The sequence below is a fragment of the Melozone crissalis genome, unplaced genomic scaffold, assembly GCF_028551555.1.
Source record: "Melozone crissalis strain CALT ecotype California unplaced genomic scaffold, PUWL_Pcris_2 ptg000081l_1, whole genome shotgun sequence".
Classification (NCBI taxonomy): domain Eukaryota; kingdom Metazoa; phylum Chordata; class Aves; order Passeriformes; family Passerellidae; genus Melozone; species Melozone crissalis.
In genome coordinates this window covers 1286567-1307067 of record NW_026535858.1, presented here as the reverse complement: position 1 = coordinate 1307067, position 20501 = coordinate 1286567, and the positions used below count along the sequence as shown (strand labels likewise).

Here is a 20501-nt window from a genome sequence, read left to right as displayed (position 1 = left end):
TTTTTCCATGTTCAGAAAGAGGGTGGCCCAAGTGATGTTTCAGAGTTGGAAAAACAGTAAATGGAGTCAGTAAAGGTTCTTTTTTAATTTAAAAAACAAAATTCCTTTTTATTGCAGTGTGAAGAGGACAAAACCAAGGAGAAGTAGTGCAAGCAAACCTCAAATCAGCAAGGACTCCAAGAAAGTGTATCTTGGCTGGGCAGACTCACAGACAGAGAACAGAAACAGCGACTGTGAGGCTTCTCTGAGTGCTGGCTGTGCTGTGAAGCGCAGGAGCCCAGGCCTGCTGAAGGACTGCACAAACACAGCTGAGGGCAGCCTGGGCCTTCCTGAGCCAGAGCAGAGAAAGGATGTTCATCAGGGACAGCCAGAGGAGGTTCACAGCCAGCACAAACCTCGCTCTCTGCAGCGGCCAGAGGCGAGGCTGCTCGGTGAGAGCCCTCCGTGCAGCTCTGAGTCAGCGCCGCCGGCTCCTAAACAAAGCCAGAGCGTGACCAGAGCACAGGCTCAGCTCGAGACCTGTGGCTCACAGCAAAAGCTGGAGCATTTCACAAAAGTGTCCTCGGAAGGGACTCCTTTAACTTACATCAATACAGAAATGAGTGAGTGTGATGATAATTGTTTGGGTCCGTTCCTGGAGGAGACGACACCTCTTAGTTCCAAGTTGTTTTCAAAGCAAGATGTGACAGAGACTATGGTTGACAAGAAGTCATTGACTTTGAGAAAAAACCCCTCCTGGTCTCTTTCTGTGAGCAGCAGTGGAGTGCAGACAAGCCCAAATGAGCCAAGCACGGCTCCTGAAGAGCTGCCTGCGGTGCCAGCATCATGTCTAGAGCTGCGCCCCGTGTCTTCAGAGAAGCTTTCCCAAAAAAGAAAAAAAGATGTGGAAAATGGTCTCGGGAAGTTAAAACTGCGAAGGCTTAAGAAGTCAAAATCTGAAATACTGCCTTGATAGCATGGGTGGTCAGCCAAGGTTGTGCCTAAGCAAAGTGCAGGAAGCAATTCAAAATGATGGAAAACAATAGAAATACAAAATCAAAATTAGAGAACACAATAAGAAAATTTAGTTAACTAAGGATCTTAGTCATTTGGCACTGTAATACAGGTAATCCTTTTAAGTCTTTAGGAATTAGTCATGATTATTACACAAGACAGCGTCAGATTTATAGAAAGAAAAATCTCTTATAAAATACTATTTACTAAGCAAAATTTTAGATTTATACATATTTAGTGTTATTAAAAAGTCATATCAGCGGCTGACAGCAAAAGTTAAAACTCCTTGTGTGATCTGTTCTGAGCATGTAGTTTATTTTAGTAAAAAATTTACCCTTTCTCTATATTAGGAAGTTTGTGGTTTACTCACATGATCTTTACAGCAATAAAGCAAATTAATTTTATTTCAGATAACTCTTTAACCAGGATTAATAGCTGATGATTTGAGGCCCACTTTTTCAGAGAAGTTTCAAAATAACTATAGTTTCTGCTTGTGTAGTTTTGATATGAACATTTAATTCTAGCCCATGTTGTGGATACAAGTCGTCATGCATTCAGTCTTGGGGAAGAATGAAGGTTTCTTTTATATATTTAGATTCATATGTTTACACCTGGATTTCAAACATTGTTCTTGGGTGAAGTTCATATATAAACATGTATGTATATCTTCATGGATACATGTTTCAAAATGAGGCCTTGCTTGTGTGCAAGGGCAACACACTGGTTTTCATGTGGAAGTAACACTAGAGTTAAATCTCATTTTAAGATAAATTTTAATTTCACAGTGCTTGTTCATACTGCTTCTTGAATTTAAATGCTAATGAGCTAAGGAAATGTACCTTTTTTATTTCATGCTTGTCTTTTAAAATGTGTAGAATAAATGTATAAGCCATTTTCTTTCCTCATTCCCAAGCTCAGTGTGACACAGCCCCTGAGGCAGCAGGAGGGCCAGCCATGCCCGTGGCATGCAGCAGGCACAGGAGGGACTGTCCCACTCTGCCCTGGCCTCGAGGCTGGGCACAGCTGTGGGCACTGGAGTGTAACAAGGATATAGAGGTGTTTGAGAACTTCCAGAGGAGTGCCTGAGGATGGGGAAGCCCTGTGAGGAGCAGCACTGGGTCTGTTCAGCCTGGAGGAGACTGAGGGGACACCTCACTGCAGCTGCAGCCTCCTGGTGAGGGCAACAGGAGGGGCAGGCACTGATCTCCTCTGTGTGGGGACCATGACAGCACCTGGGAATGGCCTGAAGTTGTGTCAGGGCAGGTTTAGCGTGGATATCAGGAAGAGCTTTTCCACCCAGAACCTGGCTGGGCACTGAGCAGGCTCCCCAGAGAAGTGGTCACTGCACCAAGCCTGGCAGAGCTCAGGAAGCATTTGAACAGTGCTCCCCTGCACGGGTGGGATTGTTGGGGTGTCCTGTGCAGGGCCAGGAGCTGGACTCTGATGGTCCTTGTGAGTCCCTCAGCATATCCTGTGCTCTGTGATTTTGTGTGAAGTAATTTAGAAAAATCTCGGTGACATTTATTTACGACTGTGGATCTCCTCATTGAGGTTAAGGAGGTGATTCACATCCAGGAGCATTAGAGTTGGTGGTGTAACCCAGGTCCTGATGAGAGTTAGCTGCTCTGCAGCTGACAGCGGGACTCTGCTGATTGTGCGGCTTCCTCCTGCTGGAAGTGATTTCTGCTCTTGCTGCAAATGAAGAAGATTCTGCAGGTGTCTGGAGGACATGTTCTCTTTTTTCTTTCAGCTCTTTGGGTGATGTTTCTCAGTGCTTTGCAGTCAGGTTGCAAATCCTTACCCAGCTCCAGGCTCTGCTAAAAGCTCTTTCCCAGCACCAACAAAACCAAGGCTGCAAAGAACCTGGTTTGGAGGAAGAAGAGCCTGAGGTATGTTTGCTGTTGGCTTTTTTATGCACTGGAGATACTGGGCCAGGAAGGGAGTAAAAAGCACCTTTTTTGATGGACTTGAAAGAGGTACAGGGATAGTACATTAAGCATTTATCAGAAAAATGAGAGTAGTTAGAATAATTTGATAGTTTATATTAAAGTCTTAGCATAGACAATTCAAGTATCAGAAACCAGAGGGCAACCACATCTAGTTTTTATCACACCAGTTTTCATCACCACTGTTATTACGTGTGTGTGTGTGTATATATATATATATATATATGTATATATATGTGTTAACCTTATAATTAAAGTTCTAGTTTTAATCTTGTCTGAAGAACATACCTGCCTGCACCCTTTCAAATGAAGGTCATGCTTTTAAAGGGGGCTTAGGTAGGTTAAACTGTTGTCTGTGTAGGTAAGAACACTTGATTTTTCCTTTAGGATATTTTGTTATGTTACTTAAAATGCTGGTTTTATCTCTTTTCTGCTGCCTGGGAACATCTCCCTTTCAAAGCAGTGGTCATGCAACAGTGAGAGATGAGAGGTGATGGAGGGTGTTATAGGCTGGGGAGTCAGAACAAAGCTGGGCTTTCTCACAGGTCCACGGTGGTGTTATTCCATTTGTCCTTACTGTCTTGATAAGTTGTAGGCTCTGTGCAGCTGTGTATTTTTGAGCTTCATTGCTATCAAAAGTTGTGTCTTGGATCCTCCCAGAAATGCAGCTATTTAGGGAAAAGACTTTGAATTCACAGTCATTTCTGGATTTTAGAAGGTGTTGCTGCTCAGACCTGCACTTTCTTCTGTCTGTGCAGCAGGACTTTTATACCAGCTGGTCTTTTGCAAACCTGGTGGTGCTTTGGCAGTGCTGGGACACAGAGGCTGTGTCTGTGTCTCTCTCCTCTCTCTGCTTCAAGCCCAGGGTCATCTTCTTAGACTTTGCTTTTTTCTTCAACACCCATCCACCTGCACCCAGAGGACTGGCAAAGGTGTGGTCTGACATGCTCTAGAACCACAAATTTGATTTCGTAAATCAGGTTTAGAGGGGAAAAAGGGAACTGGAAACTGAGATGGAGTAAAATTAGCAGTTTGCAAGTCTTGGCTTTCTGTTATCAAATTGCTTCTGAGCAGCACTAGCATACCTTTCTGTAAAAGTAGGGAATACCGAATATCTGTTCTCTTCTGAAGCTGCCATTGAAGCCCAGAAACAATATCTTTGGTTCATTTTTTATCCTAAACCAGCCAGCTTTGGTGGGTTATTATTTTTAATGAATCATCTGGTTCATTTGGTCTATGCTTTTGCTGATAATGAAACAGTTGTTTCCTAGTGAAACACTCTCTAATGTGTACAGATTATTGTTTCCATTATTCTTTACATCAAAGCAGTTAAAAATATTTGTTTAGTGGACTTCTATGGTTAAACACATATCAAAAGCTAGACCAGCCTTTTACATAATCATTTATAAAGAGGAATCAGCTCATGTGAATTCTCCCTTGCCCAGTGCTGGTTGGTAGGAAGGTTTTAAGTATCCCAAGATCTTGTGGGTGCTAAGCTTTGTGCAGGTTCTGGTGTTACCTGCCAGGTAAGCACCCAGACCTCCCTTCCTACAGAAGGCTTTGACCAGGTGAGGTGTTAAGTAGCTTCTGAAGGCATTTCTTTGGTCAGTGTGAACTTCCTTCCCTCTCACTGCTCAGCATGTGGATTGCATTGGATGAGTTGCAATTGGCATTTACATCATCATCTCATTGGCTATTGACTAGAAAATGGTTTCTTCCTAAAGAAAATTAAAAAAAAGGAGGGAAATATTTTTCTGTTTGGAATAAGAAAGATGTGAAGTATAGACTCTCCCAGATTGCATGCTAGGAGTAGGTATCTCTGTGGCTTTATCAGTATCCAGGGAAAGGTTCTCTATTCAAACAGGCTGCATCAAACAGAGGAAATAACTCTGAGCCTTTTTGCCAGCAGTGGGAAGTGTGGGTTGGCCTCAGAAATTAGCTTTAATAAAAGGCACTCCTCACTTCTTTGCTTTGTGCTTTTTTCTCCTTTAATAAACATAAACTCGCTGGCAGTAACCCGGGTGCAGGAGAAGATGTGGGCTGAGGGAACAGCCGTGCACGGAGCCTTTCATCACAGGATATCAAAGCGCTCCACTGAACCTGGAGGGAGCTGGCAGTGCTGCTTCTGACAGCTGGGGCAGCACTGAGAGAAGAGCTGCTCCCAAGGGAAAGCAAACTGGGTAAGGAGCAGCAAATTCTTTCATCAACTCACACGAGTCCTTTCATCCACCTGTTTCCCCCAGATAGTTAAAATCGAGCCTGATAGTGCATGACCTCATCCTTTACACAGTGGCAGTAAGGTGACATTTTTAGGTAGGGACTTTTTGGTTCTTTAGTGTTGCCTTATGCTGGGAAACCCTAATAGTCGTGGAAGTGATGGAGTGTCACAAGGCATTTCAGCCATAACCTGGAATTTGTTCAGGAAATTAGCCACAACTGTCCTACCTTCTTTACTATCCATTTAAGTTATTCCAGAGCTGGGAATCTGCTCCTGTGAGAGCTGACAGTGCATCTTTTGTAAAGGAAAATTTCAGTTTGCTCCCGTTCTGTCCAAGTTAAATATTTTAGTACAGCAGTAGGAATTGGTACTCTAGCTCCATAACTGCCTTACTTGCTGGCATAATAATTATCTTTTTTATTTATGCATCAGATCTTTAAAGAAGACTATCTGGAGCGCTAATTCTAGAGCTGGGCATGCCCCTTTTTAATATTAATATGATCTCATAGTGCTAGAATGAAAGGAATAGAGATTTATTTCTCCACCCTGTAGGGAAACTGGTTGAAACAATTTGCACATCACAGAAGGCGCTCGCCGGCAGATCTGGGCTGGGACTCCAGCCTGACGCCATCTGATCCCGCGTGGCCCTGCTGCTGCCCCAGTGCCAGGGAAGCACTGCTGAGCCATCCAGAGCCTGCACCCCTCTCCTCCTCCTCCTCCTCCTCTGCCCCAGAAACTGCAGTTCAGTTTGCACAGCTTTTTCACTGGGTTTTCCCTCTACTGGGAAACCGATCTTGGCAAGCAAGCTCAGTGGGCACTGGCAAACAGTAACCACCATGGCCATTGCTGTCAATGCTTAAAAAGGAGGAAGCCAAAAAATTCTTAAATAGACTCAAATATTCTTGCTTCCGTTAGAAGGGGACGGGGAGGTTACGCAATCACTTCCATCTTCTGGGGAGGAAAAGGCTGAATTGGGTACTTCCCTTGTCAGAACTTCTCATCTTGGCAGGCACTGCTAAAAACCATGCAGGCTCTGCCTTGTGACTCTGCAGGTGGCAGGGCAGCACCCTGGACCTGGGATTGCTGGGAGGCAGGGCTGGATCTAGCCTGAGGGCTGGCAGATAAGGAGCAGAAGCCGGCAGTCTTCAAGGAGCAGCAGGGAGCATAACCCTGTACATCTCAGCTTGGCAGGGAGCTGATTAATACCATTACCTCTTGCTGTGCAGGTGTCAGCTGGTGTGAGAACAGGAGGTGTGTCTGTGCAAGACAGAATGGTTTCACCAGGCACGGCTGGAGATGCAGTCCCACCTTTGGGCCCCAGCCTGGGTCACGTTCCCCTGGCCTGAGGGGCTTCGGGTCCCTGCGCTCCCAGCTGCCCTTGGCTCCTGCCGGCACTGCAGGGGGAGCCCTTCCCGAGGCTGGCATTCCCTTCCCGGTGACATGAATGTATTGTGAGAAGGCTGATGTAACCTGCTCCATCAGCACCTTTCCCAGGTACCTATGTGCAAGATGGGCCCTTTCCATGCGGAGGTGCAGGGCTTTGATGTGGCCGTGTTCAGCCAGGCTGAACCAAACCTACATTCAGCAGGTTCATTTAGCTCTAGGTAGAGCAAAGCTCAGAGTGCTAAGGGGAACCATTTCATTTCATTTCTATTTCATTTCATTTCTTGTATGCTTAAATGGCAGCTCAGGAAGCACACATTTTTCAATGCTTAGATGAAGAAGGATCCAAAGCACAAACTTACATTACCAGTGGAAACTTCTCATGACTAAACAGAATGTATCTTCCCTTAGTAGTAGAAGTGTGACCTGGCAAAGTATGATTTCCACAAAAATAAATGTGCCTTGGTATTCTAAGAGGGAAGCCCTAAAGTTCACGTTTCTATTTATTTTCATGGCAACGGAAACCACTTCATGGACCAGCCCCCAGCCTGGTGATAGATCTGGGCTTTGGGGGACTGTTCTTGTATTACAGTCACCAGTGTAAGTTGTGGAGCTACCACTGAGACAGGACGATTAATTAAATATACCATAATGGCAATTGTGTAGAATTTTCTGACTGCCCCCTGTACAACTTGCATGATTCTAATTTTCCAACACCATGGGATAGTGATGAAGTGAGGAAAATCCGTGGGGAAGAGCAGGGTGTGTCTGGAGGAGCTCTGCAGTAGCAAAACCTCTGCATGGAGCACAGGAAGGGCTGGAAGTAAATAAAGGAACCCTGATCTCAGGGCTTTGACATGTTTTGAAGCTTGAGGAACCCAGGTTTTGCTTTCACTGAATCTTCAGAGACCTAAACACTTTGTCACTACATGTACATATTGTTAAATGAGTAAGTCTGTAACTAGAAATGGCCTCAGTAGGTTTTCAAGAAGCCTGACAACTATTGTTCTCAGAAATAGAAAATGCCCTATTTTAATTATTTTTTTGGTTAATAGAAAGCAGACTCTTAGAAATCCCTATAAATTCAAGTATATTTGAGCCCTTTGGAAGAGGGGCTCAACTTCCTGTATCCTTGAATTTGAGACCCATGTGAACAGTAGACAGCAGGAAGATGGTTAATTCAGTGTTAAACGTATGGGATAGCAGTCAGGGAATAGCCCAGCTTTGCCCTTTGGAGGCAGGTGGAAGATTCCATTATCTTTAAGTAGCTTTTTTGGACATGACGTGTTTGCTTTATTCCAGATTTAGAAGTCAGGGAACAAAGGGAAATAAAATACTCGTGGGATTTGTTTGATGAGGAATTATTGAAGTGGTCAGCTGAAGCTAATGGTGTTGACTTCTCCTTCAGGAGGCAGTAAACTAAACAGGCTCCGGTACCTGCCCTGTGAGGTGTGTGAGTGTGAAGAGTAAAAGCAGCACCCAGCCAAAGTAGAGTAGCCACGATGGAAATCTTCTAAAGTGAGTTCAAAATAAAAAGTAACACTAATTAGATTTTATCAATTTTTTTTTGACAGCTGTAAAAAAAGTACAGAAGAAAGTATTTCTCACTCTCAGGTTTTGTTAGCGTTCAGTGTATTCATATTGCAGCAATCTGTATATAAAATACCTGTTTATTATTACAAACAAATACAGATGCAAAGGCCTAGCCTTGCAGCAGGTTGGTTCAACTATTTTTCAATGAACTTGTTACACAGTTAATTGTTCCTTCAGCTTTGCAGTAGCCCCTTAGCAGAACAGTTTTGCAGCTTCATCAGAACATGGTAAAACCAGAGCAGACCCTGAGCCAGCCAGCCCCTGCCCATAGGTGGGAGGGGCAGCATTAGTTCAGCATTCAAAGCCATGATGTTGAATACTTTCAGAGTTTACTTTATGCTCTACAAAGCACTTTTTGCCCATTAGAAATCAGCATCATCTATGGATCCCTTCCCATCCAGGTCAGCACTTTGGATCTTGCCTAGCTGCTTAGATTTGGTTCCTATCTGGGGGCAGCTCATTGGCCCGTGCAGGGTAAACTCGTTGCACAGGTGCAGCCACAGCACCCTCAGAGCACCGAGGGACATTGGCCAAGAGGCAGTGAGAACAAGGGACACGCTGCTTTCAGACCTCCTCGGTGCCACGGGAGCCAGAGGGGAACGTGTCATCAGCTAACAAAAACTGACTCCACCAAAGGCAGGGGCAGGGCCTGGAAACCTCCAGCAGCACCTGCCCCTGCTTTTGCACAACTGACTGGCCGGGAGCGCCTCCAAGCTCAATAATCTCCACGCTCTTTCATGTTTTCATACAAAAAATTTAATAAATATTACTTTTCAAGATTTATTGCCAGGAACAACACATCAAAGATGCATTTTCATATAACACTAATATCACAATACAAGGTATCTTCATGATCTCAATGGTTAACCACTGAGATGACTATGTTTATAAGCCTTTTGATCTTAAACATCGTAATAGCACTTTGATTTCCTCACTTGTTAAGGCGGGCAGTGTAATCTATGGCAAACCTACACAGTGATCTTACTGGACATTCTACTGTTCAAGTATTCAACAACTAGCTTATTAGAATACTCCCTAAATGCAGTAGATTACAAAAAAAGTCAAATCTACAAGTGGTTCAGTATTACATATTCATGGTGAGAAAAAAATAATTAGAATTTACAAAATAAGATTGCTGTGTTTCCAACTTCACACGCTAATTTGATATTTTTAATTACATGCAACCACTCACATTTCATCTACATAAAGTAATAGCTCAGTTTTGTTCCCTTAAACTGCTTCTTAGCAGATTATCTGCCTGTCACTCGGTTTTCAAGTCTAAAGCAGCAAAAAAAATTTTCTAGTCTAATTCTCTAAACTGCCTCAGTCAGTACTTACAAATAGTCTTAAAGTGATACTATGGAAGGTGTTTCAAACGTTTGACATTGTACAAAAACCAGCATCAAGGCATGAAAGCCCATCCTATTAAAAATAAACTATTTTAGAACACCTTAGTTTTGGCATATAGGCAACATGTAACAAGAAAATAAATTCAAAATAGAGAAGCCACGAGCTTACAATGCTATCAAAAACCTTCAACTCTAAACACATACATATAAATAAAAAGGAATGATATTTTAAGGCTCTTGATTATTAAGTTAATAAATCAAATATACACAGTGATTAATAAAAAAAGAATTATTTACATATCTATACAAACTTCTATTTTTGACACATTTTCCTCTTTAAATTCTTCATTTACCAGCAACTGCTGACAAGTTCCCCCCACCCACCCCCAACAAAAATACAATAAAAAAATAAATAATAAACTTATTTTTGATAGTTGCTGTGGTTCTGAGCTGCAAAGGCACTTTCAAATACAGAACTAGTTGTACGTCACCATAAAACCAATATACAAAAAACTCAAATTCAATAAATATAAATAAAATGTATTATTCTAAAGAAACTGTATAAATCGGAACATCTGGCAGAAAAAAAAAATGAACACTAAGGAAGAGTAATAAGGCTATGTAATACCTTATGGAACGTTTCTGTGATGGATCAGCTGCAGCTGAATTTACAAGAGGGCACTTTTGACTAGTTTTGCATATATGTGAAATGCAGCACTTGGTATTCCAGCCAACCACAGCAACTATCATTGCCAGTGTAAGCCAGCTTGTCCAAACTTAAATTAACACAGGGATTCTAAGTAAATAATAGCCTTAGACTCAAATATTACACAACAGTTTAAGAACTACAAGCTCTTGAGTGCCTTTCTATCGATACTCAAAGGCCCTGCATGGCAGCACCCCACCGTCTGCTATACGATGTACTCCATCCGATTTAGGCTTTGTGCACTTTCCAAGTCTCTGTTGTCCTGTTTATTTGTCCAGTTTGGGTGTTTTGTAGGGGTGCTGTTGGGGGGCTTTTCATCTCTGTCTACCAAAGTGTAGGCTGGCTGCTTGGCAAATCGGGCCTTCTGCTGGTGCTTGTCCATGTCATCCTCCTCCACCTCAGAGTTGTGTGTCCTTATTTTGGCGATTTTAGAGTTTTTGTTTTCGTAGTCTTTAATGGGGACAGTATTTGCTCCGTGTTTCTCAATGGGGTTTTTGATCTGGTTCAGCTGCTCCCTGACGTTGTTGGTGGTGTTGTCGTCAGAGGCCGTGTGGGTGTGGCTGCTCTGCTTCCGGCGCTTTCGGATGCACCAGTAAAACACGGTGACCAGGCAACAGATCCAGGCTACTGTCAGCACCGAGCTCAGCAAGGGCACCAGGAAATCTGCAAGAGACAGGAGACAGTTAGTCCTGCTGCAGACCATGGGGGACACTTGGGGATGTCTCACAGAAAACAAATCTCAGTTCTTATGCCTTGTTACTTCCCGCATTTCTCTGTGAGGAGCATGGAAGGGCAGCAGCCCTTTTGCCAGGTTTAGCAAACTTCTGGCAAGTTTCTTTAGGGTTTTTAGTAATGAATAGACCTTGTGTGCAAAGCCTCCCCATTGTTCCTGATGATCAGGGAGTTGCTAGGAGTGTCCAAAGGGAGGACAGGCTCTGCCCTTGGCAGGGCCCTGCAGGAGCTGGGCCGAGGAGCAGCTCACCTGTTCTGCTCTTGGCCGGCCGCCGCTGCACCCTGACCTCGGCGACGGCAGCGATCAGCGTGTTGTTCCCGTCGCGCTTACTGACCAGGTCGATGATCTTATCTGTGATGTCTTTGATGGGGTTTTCATCCTCCCCAATGTCCTCTGCAGACTGCAGGAGGAGGCACACAGTTAACACCACATCAGATGCACAGGGGAACCTGCTATTTATAAACCTTAACAGGCAGTGAAGGCTCTTGCTACTGTTCATCTATAACAAACAGAATCAAAGCAAAATGGCCTGCTGTGGGCGGAAACTAACGACTCTGAATTCTTGTCCTCATCCTTAAGAAGACCAAAAACCCCCCGAAAGCAAGAGTATAACAGAGAAATATTTTACTCCTCCTATTACAGTTGCTCCCAGACGGCAGCTTTCAGGTACACACATGTACCCAGAATTCCTTTCCTGTTCTTAAAGGGCATCAGGATGGAAACTAAACCACAAGAAGCGCTAACGAAGCCAGGAATTAATATTTTTATGAAATCCACATGTTGCACACATATCTGAGCAATCAACTACTAAGACATTTAAAAATATTCCAGTAATACTTACAATAGCAACATGGATTTCATTATTTGCCAAGTGGGAAGGCTCACAGGTAATATAGATGGAATATTCAACAGAAACATTCTTCAGAATATTCAGATTCCTCAATTCACTGCAAACATGCTCTGTGGTAAGGCCCTGGAGGATACAAAAAAGATGTTGGCTTTTTTTAAATACATATGCACACGAACAGACAGATGTAAGATTTGTTTGAGAATTTTTTTTTGCCCTGAAGTAAGAGTTCTCAGGGGAAAAGGAGGTGGAATTCCCTCCAACCTAGCTTATTTTTCTTCTCTAGTCACAAAAGCATTTAGGCTGCAAGGCTATATTAATCCTTCTCTGCTTTTTGTTTTCTTTGCTAATGAGGCAGAGTCAGCTTTTGCAGCAGTTTTCCCTATGGAAAACATCTCTCCACGCTCTGGGAATGAGTCTGTGTGTGCCTCAGCCCAGCGAGCTGCTGTTACTCACCGGGGCCATCATTTCTTTGTTGAAGGTGAAGGTGATGTTGGCACAGTTGTCCTGGTAGTAGGAGTCGGAGTTGCACTTGGTCCTGACAGGCTGCTGGTTGGAGGGCCAGCACTCCCCCACGGCGGCACACGGGCGGGTGAAGCAGTGGTCGTCCCGCACAGGGACACAGGCGTGGCCGGCGGGGCACTCGGCGGGGCCCTTGCCGTGCAGCACGCAGGGCCGAGGGCCACACCAAACCTAGGCAGGATGAATACTGTGAGAATCCACTGCCTGGGGCACAGAGGGTGCTGTAAGCCAAACCACAGCACAGCTGTACCTTAGAACAGGTGACTTTTCCATTCAGACACTGACAGGTATTGCAGTCGTCATCCCACTTAGTCCCATCTGGCATGACTCGAGCACTGGTAATGCAAGGCCTTCCTGTAACTGAGGAGAGAGTGAACAGAATTATAAGCTAAAAACAGGAAACAAACACCTTTTCAAAGCTCATGTGAACTTCCCACCGAGTTTCTTCTTCAATAAGGATACTTGCTTTAAAAAACAACAGATAGTGTGCCCCAAAACCAACCCCATACAACCACAAACCCACCAATGTGCAATTATACAGCTTTTGCTACAAGTGCTAGGCTCAGCTCTGGCATCTGGAATACCTTCTTGGCATGCTGCACCACTGCGACCCGGGGGGCAAATGCAACGGTACCCGTTAATTTCATCCACACACGTGGCTCCAAAGGCACAGGGCGAGGACTGGCATTCATTGATGTCTGTGATGGGAAGGAGAGGAAACAGAACAGTTACTCCACAGTATCCTTTTGTTTGTCAGGAAAAAAGCAAACATGGGATAGAATTGCCTACTGGAGCTTTATGTTCATTTTCTAGTGTCTACTGGGACATGGATTCCTGCTTGCAGCACCAGTATAAACTCAGAAAAGTCCTTTGACGTTTCTGCTGTGTGGCACTAACAAAGATCAAAACCTGACCCCTGTGGCTACTCGAGCTTTCCAGGGCAAGGACATATTCCTTCCTACACAGACACACTTCCTCTCCTCTCCTCTGATGTGTTCCAATTTTGTCCCCCACTAGATTCTTCAACTGATGGCAATGTTAAACCCTTCCCAGCTCTATTGCTGCTGTGAGACTTCTATTCCATGGCTGTTATTAAAAAAAGTGTCCTCCTACCTATAATTATTATTAAATTACAGGGAAGCGCATACATCACCTCAGGGCTTGGAGGTGGATTATTAATTGACAAGGTTTTTGGCTGGCACACTTTCATCTCAAGCAGAAGTCTGGGCCACACAAACACAAGGGAAGGCTGTCCCAAAGGGCATTTTACCCACTCGTCTGAACCAAGAGGTTTCAGCTGCAGCTGAAAGACTTTAAATTTCATTCATTTTCAGTGTGATTCCTGCCTTCTCCAAATCTGCTACAGATCCAGGTACAGATAGGGACGACACAAGACATCTATCACTCATCTGATCTACTACTTAACTCAATTAAGATGATTGTCTTGCAACAAGATTCAAGTGAGACAAGAAGTGAGGCAGAGAGCCATGGGAACACTCACTGATCCTGCAGTCAGGCCCGGCGAAGCCTGGAGCACACTCACAGCGGTACCAGTTCTCTCCATCCACGCAAGTGCCACTGTTGTAACTGTGGACAATTATCACAGACATTAAAAACTGCCACAGATAAAAGGAACCCAGAATTCTAAAGCAACAAAAAGAGCATAGGATAAACATAACAAACTTACCAAGGATGAGGACTGCAGTCATTTGTGTCTGCAAAGCAAAGACAGACAGCATTAAACATGTAGACTTTGGCTAATACTGGCAGTAAAGAATGATCAAACTTCCCCTAATGCCCAAGTTATACTTAGCTCAACTTTTACGAAAATATGCTGAAATTCTCTACTAAATTGATTCCAGGCTTGTACCACAAAATTTGTTAACTACATTGTGGAACACATGTATGCAGGAAGAGATCCTTGTAAAGAATCTAACAGGGGGGGAAAAAGTGGAAGCAGACAGAGCTGCTCGTAGAAAAAGAATGCAGGAGAAAACAAGACAACATCTGTCTCCACTTAGCTCATTTGCAACTTTCTCATGCCCAGGTCAGGGCTGTATCACATAAAGTCATTAAAAACAAAGATTCAGGTGATGCTAAAGCCTACATCAAACAAGCTTTCCCTTCTGGATTCAATCTTGACTCCAAGGGCGACAGGATGAGTTCATGTTCTCATCATGCAACACTCTGGAAGAGTTCAAGCAGAGCTGACTTACTCTGGGTGCATGTGGGTCCTTCCCAGCCCTCCTTGCAGACACAAGTGAAGGAGTCCCCGCTGACCACACAGGTACCACCGTTGTGACAGGGGTTTGGCAGGCAGCTGCTGTTCCTCGCTGTAACACAAACAACATTTGCCGCTCAGTTGTTAGAAAGCCCTCAAGCCTGAGCCAAGAGGAACAGCTGAGGTCAGAGCTGCAGCGCTGCATCTGCTTCCTGGCGATTGTGCAGGCTATTTACCTATGTTACAAGTGGCTCCTTCCCATCCTGCAGGACACATGCACTTGAAAGTGTCCCCCTCGTCGTAGCACGTCCCCCCGTTGTTGCACGTCGCCTCATCGCACTGGCTGTCACCTGTGGAAAACCCAAACTGTCCTTAATGCTGGTGCTCCCTTAGGGCAATGAGTTCATGCAGCCTATCAGAGCACGTCTGGTATGTTTTGGAAATGCTGAACTTACGGGAGTGGCAAGTTTTTCCTTTCCACCCATTTTTACATTCACAGAAGAAGTCGTTGACCAAGTCTCGGCAAGTTCCTCCATTGTGGCAAGGGTTTTTACTGCAGTCATTAATATCTGGATATGTTAAGGAGAGAAAACAGGCTCAGTAGTATTTACAGAACTGCCAAACACAATGCTTGAAAGGAGCATAACCCACCCCTAATTTTGGCCTGTGTTTCAATTGTGGATTAAATGCCTAAGTCAGTATTTTAAAGTTTTAAGCACTGTCACATAGATGAAGAGTGTTTCACCGCAGTCCTCCAGTTTGTTTTCGTTTTGTTTGTAATCTTGTTTCAGTGAAAAGGTCTATTACATAAACTACCCTGTTAGTCAGGCAAAGGGAGCAGAGCACTCAACTCCTCTCTGTTCCTGAGATTGACAAAATGCAAGTATGATACGCAGACAGGCCATAAAGTGGCATCTACTAATGCAAAGGGTTTCTTCCTGGAAGTTATCCAAAGGACAGAGCAGGAAACTCAATAGTGAGAGAGCCAGGCCCTAATCCCAGTCCAGCTTTGTAACTTGGGCTTAGTTCCAATACAAAAGATTGGGACTTGGTGGGAGGACCTAGTCCTCTGTGGCCTTTGAAGCAGAGTTTATTGACATAGGTCACTGTCATCTTGACAGTACCAGCCATTCCTTCCCAATGTTTTCCCAAGGTGCTGGAGCATGGATAACTTACTCGTTTCACAATATGTTCCTTCCCATCCATCACTACAAATACATTTGTAGGAGTTGATGCCATCAATGCAAGTGCCACCATTTTTACAGGGGTTGCTTTCACAGTCATTGATATCTGCAACAATTGGGAAGAAAGAAGAGGATTAAAAAAAGAGGGGAAAAAAAAGTCAAACTAGAAGTACAGTTACTAGGAATCATTATCTTACTGCAGACTGTTTGGTACTACTTCCATTTCTAATAATACCCTTTGGAAAGGGAGGGTTATAAGCAAGATGACAAATGAGTAAAAAACTGCACAAGGTGATGAACCTGTCACTATTAAAAACAAAAAATTCAGGAGTCCTTAAGATCCACGTTAAACCTCACTACTAACTCCCTCAGACCTTGTATACATAAGGTTTTCAACAACATACAATTCAAGGCCAGAGGGGTCAGGGCTCTGAACCTTCCCCAAGGCCTAGCAAATTCCACTCTGCCTCGCCCAAGAGGGATATGAAAACTTACAGCAGTTCCAAGGTTCACTGAGTTACAATGAAGAAAAGGGGTCTGGGAGGGAAGGATGGAATCTTTGCCCAGTAAGAGTGGGGGACAGTAAAACAGATTCTCTTTTTTGCTCTTACTCTCATGACAGTAGGTGCCGGTGAATCCTTTGTTGCATTCACAGGTGAATTTTCCACCCGCCTGGCTCTTGCACTTCCCGTGAGGACCACAAACGTTGGAAGAGATGTAGCGAACCCCTTCGGGTGTGCTGTTGGAAGCCACTGCCACAGTGCAGCTGTCAATTACTGCAGGAAAGCAGAGACCAACATGAGAATTACTCATGCAACCCAGTTCCTCAAGAGCAACACTTTCACTTCCAGCCACGGACATTTAGAAGACACTTGTGCCATTGAGTCATTTGGGTTGGAAAAGACCTTTAAGATCATCGAATGAAACCATAAACATATGACTACAAATATGTTTGCTGCTTTAAAATAACATTGGACTCTGCCAACTGTGCATAAAATAATCACAGCATCTTATCTGATGATTGCTGGAACACATCCACGGCCTGGAATAAATGCATCAGGCTATTTGCTACCTGTGCTTTCTGTCCACATGGACATAATGCTGTCTTTAATAGCTGATACTTACAAACATCACTTATCTTTTCACACGGGGAGAGGCCTAAGGCAGAGGGCAAAATTCAGCCTCCTTATAGCAGAGCTACTCCAGTGACTCCCCTGCTGGAGCTGAATTAGGGCCCCAGTGAGGGCAGGGCAGGAACCATTGGCAGCCACAGCCCTTCACCCCCAAAGCAACACGAACCTTCACACGGAGTGGTGCGGCAGTGATCCTTCAGGTGGGAGCAGTTCTTCCCTTCGTAATCCTCCGGGCAGTTACAGAAATAGTCCATGGCAAGATTGAAGCACTGGGCGCCGTTCTGGCACGGATTTGGCTCGCAATAATCTATGTCCAGCTGTAAGCAGTGCACAGAGAGGGAAGGGAAATGGGAAGGGGCGGGAAAGGGAGCGAGGGAAAGCTGAGTGAAAGAGGTTTATCATGGCTTTCCCTCACCACGACAGGCTGACATTGTGGAATCTGACCTTTTTATCTGCGGCCTCAAAGAATCATTCATAGCACACAGAGTTTAGTCCCGCTCGCCACTATTGCGGCAGACAACTCTCGATATTAAACCGCCAAAGTTAATATTGAGAGCTCCACAAAGCCTGACGTGCAAACTCTGCTGTCTGCTTAACAAAGAGAATCCTCCACAGCCTGTCAGGGGTTTGTTGGTTTCTTCCCCCGCCCCAATATATATTAATCAAGCAGTTTCTTGGCAGACTGACAGCGATATCAAGTACAACTTTATACTATGCTTCACTGGATGCAAGGCATTTCGTGCTCAGATCCGGAGCGTTGGAACAAACGGCACTGGCTGAGGGCCTGCCTTTCACCCGGCCTTCTTACCTGACAGAGGTTTCCTGAGAAACCAGCGGGACACAGACATTGGAATCCATTGATTTCATCCTGGCAGTGACCCCCATTCATGCAAGGGTTACTTGCACATTCATTGATGTCTTTCTCACAGTGATCTCCTGCATAGCCAGGTGAACAGATACACCGATAACCATTAACCAAGTCCTGGGAAAGAACATAAAAAAGTTTCAGAGTTAATGTTGTTCCTCCTTTGATATATTCTTATTAAGAAAAATAATTTTTTAAAAGTTAAAAAAAAATCATCTCAATGTCCAAAATATTTAGAGGGGAAAAAACCAAACACACACACACACAGAGACCACCCAGTCCCAGTTTACATTCTGAATTTCCAGGCAGAATACATTAATCAACAGGTTGAAGGGAAGTGCCTGCATTTCCAGTAGGTAGTTTGCACAACCACCAGCTCGTTCACTGGTGACATTGGCAGTGAAAATGAGTCATTTATTGAAGTTATACTTTTTTTCCCTTACTGTTCTACAGACATATCTCAACATGCTGTAGCATGACATAGGCCCTCCCCCAAGGGGACATGACCATTTGCACCAGCTATTTGCTATTTTCCAAACTTTTTGTGCTTAGGTTCAAATGTTTTAGTTACCGTTGCAAGCCTTGGGGAAACCAAGGTAAAACAAGAACAGCTTACCCGACAGGATCCTCCATTCTGACATTGTCCACGACAGTCGTTAATATCTGCAATAAAATTAGCACGGTTAGAAGGCAAAAATATATTTACACTAGATAGAGAGTTCAGGTCTCTCTAAAACTGCAGCTAGATAAACTTTTTGTCAAGTTTCCTGCATGCCTTCCTTGAGATAAGGTTATTATAATGGGTGGGAAACCTTTCGCGATTCTTCTAGGGGAGGCAGTAAAACTTCACATCATTGTTTTAGTCCCTTTATCAGAATATAGCTATGGTACAGGCTAATGACTTTGATAAAATTGTGTATTTTCATTCGGCACCAACTACTCCCTTTCTAAAAACATCAACTGCTGGGGCTCTGCCCAGTGTTTAAATTGAGCTCAGAACTCAGGGGCGCATATGCCCAAAGAGCTGGCTGTTGACAAACCCAAGGGTATGGACACTTACTTATATCACAGTTGTGGCCAGACCAGCCAGTAATGCAGTCACAGTAGTAGCTGCCAATCAGGTTCCTGCAGGAGTTGGCGTTGACACAGGGCTTGCCCTCACATTCATTGGCATCTGGAAAACCAAGGGGAACATTCAGGGGGGAAGGGAGAAGCCCACACCCCAGCAATAACCAGCAGTTCCTCCAGAGCTAAGAGGAACTTGCAGCATACAGCCGGGATTAGCGTGACTTGAAGGAACAAAAGTCAATCATCATCAGCCTCTGAAGGCTCTTTCAGTTTCTCTGCAATTAGAACATACAGGCTACGCTAATTATTTCACAATTACCCAGCCACTCATTAAGAGCAACTTGCCCCCACACACGCATCTCAGCTGAGCATTCTGAAGGAGGAATGCTGCAGCCTGGTCACTGGGATGAGTGTGTTGTGTAAAGAATGCAGCCAGCTCACTCTCCGTGAGATCATCCCCATTTTGGAACCCAGCTGGGAGCTCCTGGGTCTGGAGGAGTTGACATGGTTGAGGAGATACAGCAACTTTCTCACAGGGCTAAGGGAGAGAAGCACATGTGGGGGCGGGACTGGGAGGCACAACATGCAGCCTCCCCACTTCAGGGCAATTCTGGTTTGAAGGATGTCTCTGTTAACTATTTCCTTCAAGTGCCAGCATGCAGAAGCAAGGTGATGGAAGCCACACTGCTCTTGGACGCTGACCTAGACCTCAGTCCTGCAAACAGACACTGAATGTCTTCAATGTGCCAAAATACATCCACAGGCTTCAGAAACATGACCATGAGTAATGCAGGACTATGATCCCTTTTGTATTTATCTTTTCCAGCTCTGGAACAACACTGGATGAAGAGAAAGCAGTTCTTACCTAGCTGGCATGTTTTGCCAGTCCACTGAGGTGGGCAGATACACTTAAATCCATCAACTAGATCTTGGCAAGTTCCTCCATGACCACAGGGATTTGGAGAACAATCATCAATATCTGTAATGCAGAATAAGGAGAGGCTTAGCTCCACTACCAGACTGACAATGGCAATAACTGACAAGTCTGACAAATGGTTGCTGCTACTCAGGTTTTCCCTGAGGAACAGAAGAACAACAGGACTTCTACTTGGAATTTACAGGTTATCTTTGATTTCAGCAAAAGCCTCACTTAAAGAGAGGAGTAATGTGAAAAGGGGATTCAATGCACTGGGGGAAAAGTTTACCCCTGTGACCTTTTTGCAAATGGAAGTCCTATTTGGATCCAGCAAGACCCTCAGAGCAGCATTTTTAACAACCTGCTAGAATGCTACAAAAATCCAGCATTCCACTTCTTTCAGGAGGCTTTGGGCTATTCCTTCCCCAGTAGCTGACAAAACCCCTGGTACAAGCAAGGGGGAAGAGAGTGCACAGGGGTGTAAATGGCTGCTGAAAGCAATGCTCAGGCTGGGAAAGATTAAGTAGTCTGCCCTGTAAGGTGATGAGGGATTAGAAGGACTGATCAAAACCAACAAACTGGCACATTTTGAATAAACACTGCAAAGGACTCACTGTCAGTGCAGGTCGGTCCAGCCCAGCCAGGAGCACACACGCATTCAAATCCCGTGGATGTCTCGAGGCAGCTTCCCCCGTTGTGACAAGGGTCGGAGAGGCAGGCGTGCTCCGCTGCACAGGGACACAAGGACATCAGGCAGAAGCCACAGCAGGGCCACCACAAGCCACCCCTGCTCCTGCAAGAGCCAGGAGTTTCCAGGCTGGCAG

The 20501-nt window shown here is 44.6% G+C and overlaps 2 protein-coding genes across 4 annotated transcripts in view; one reads left to right on the top strand and one right to left on the bottom strand.

Annotated features, from left to right (window-relative positions):
• Positions 1–5809, top strand: part of SLX4IP (SLX4 interacting protein) — a 73158-nt gene extending 67349 nt beyond the window's left edge. For 2 of the 3 annotated variants that reach the window (XM_054290363.1, XM_054290364.1), the window contains exon 9: positions 118–2026. In XM_054290363.1, the coding sequence (XP_054146338.1) occupies positions 118–952 (835 nt within the window). In that variant the 3' untranslated portion in view covers positions 953–2026. Of the gene's footprint in view, positions 1–117; positions 2027–2743; positions 2883–4952; positions 5120–5709 lie in introns of those variants that run through there. The other variant, XR_008483967.1, reaches the window with a different exon arrangement.
• A 3057-nt stretch (positions 5810–8866) lies between these two features.
• The window catches only part of JAG1 (jagged canonical Notch ligand 1), a 34821-nt gene continuing 23186 nt past the window's right edge, over positions 8867–20501 (bottom strand). Inside the window, exons 8-26 of the mRNA XM_054290117.1 lie at positions 20292–20405; positions 19627–19740; positions 18754–18867; positions 18310–18356; positions 17637–17810; positions 16995–17145; positions 16307–16471; positions 15688–15801; positions 14967–15080; positions 14748–14861; positions 14507–14623; positions 13978–14005; positions 13792–13877; positions 12875–12988; positions 12541–12650; positions 12225–12461; positions 11763–11894; positions 11171–11321; positions 8867–10851 (exon numbers count right to left, since the gene is read on the bottom strand). Coding sequence (XP_054146092.1) covers positions 10394–10851; positions 11171–11321; positions 11763–11894; positions 12225–12461; positions 12541–12650; positions 12875–12988; positions 13792–13877; positions 13978–14005; positions 14507–14623; positions 14748–14861; positions 14967–15080; positions 15688–15801; positions 16307–16471; positions 16995–17145; positions 17637–17810; positions 18310–18356; positions 18754–18867; positions 19627–19740; positions 20292–20405 — 2654 coding nt within the window. The 3' untranslated portion in view covers positions 8867–10393. The remainder of the gene's footprint in view (positions 10852–11170; positions 11322–11762; positions 11895–12224; positions 12462–12540; positions 12651–12874; positions 12989–13791; positions 13878–13977; positions 14006–14506; positions 14624–14747; positions 14862–14966; positions 15081–15687; positions 15802–16306; positions 16472–16994; positions 17146–17636; positions 17811–18309; positions 18357–18753; positions 18868–19626; positions 19741–20291; positions 20406–20501) is intronic.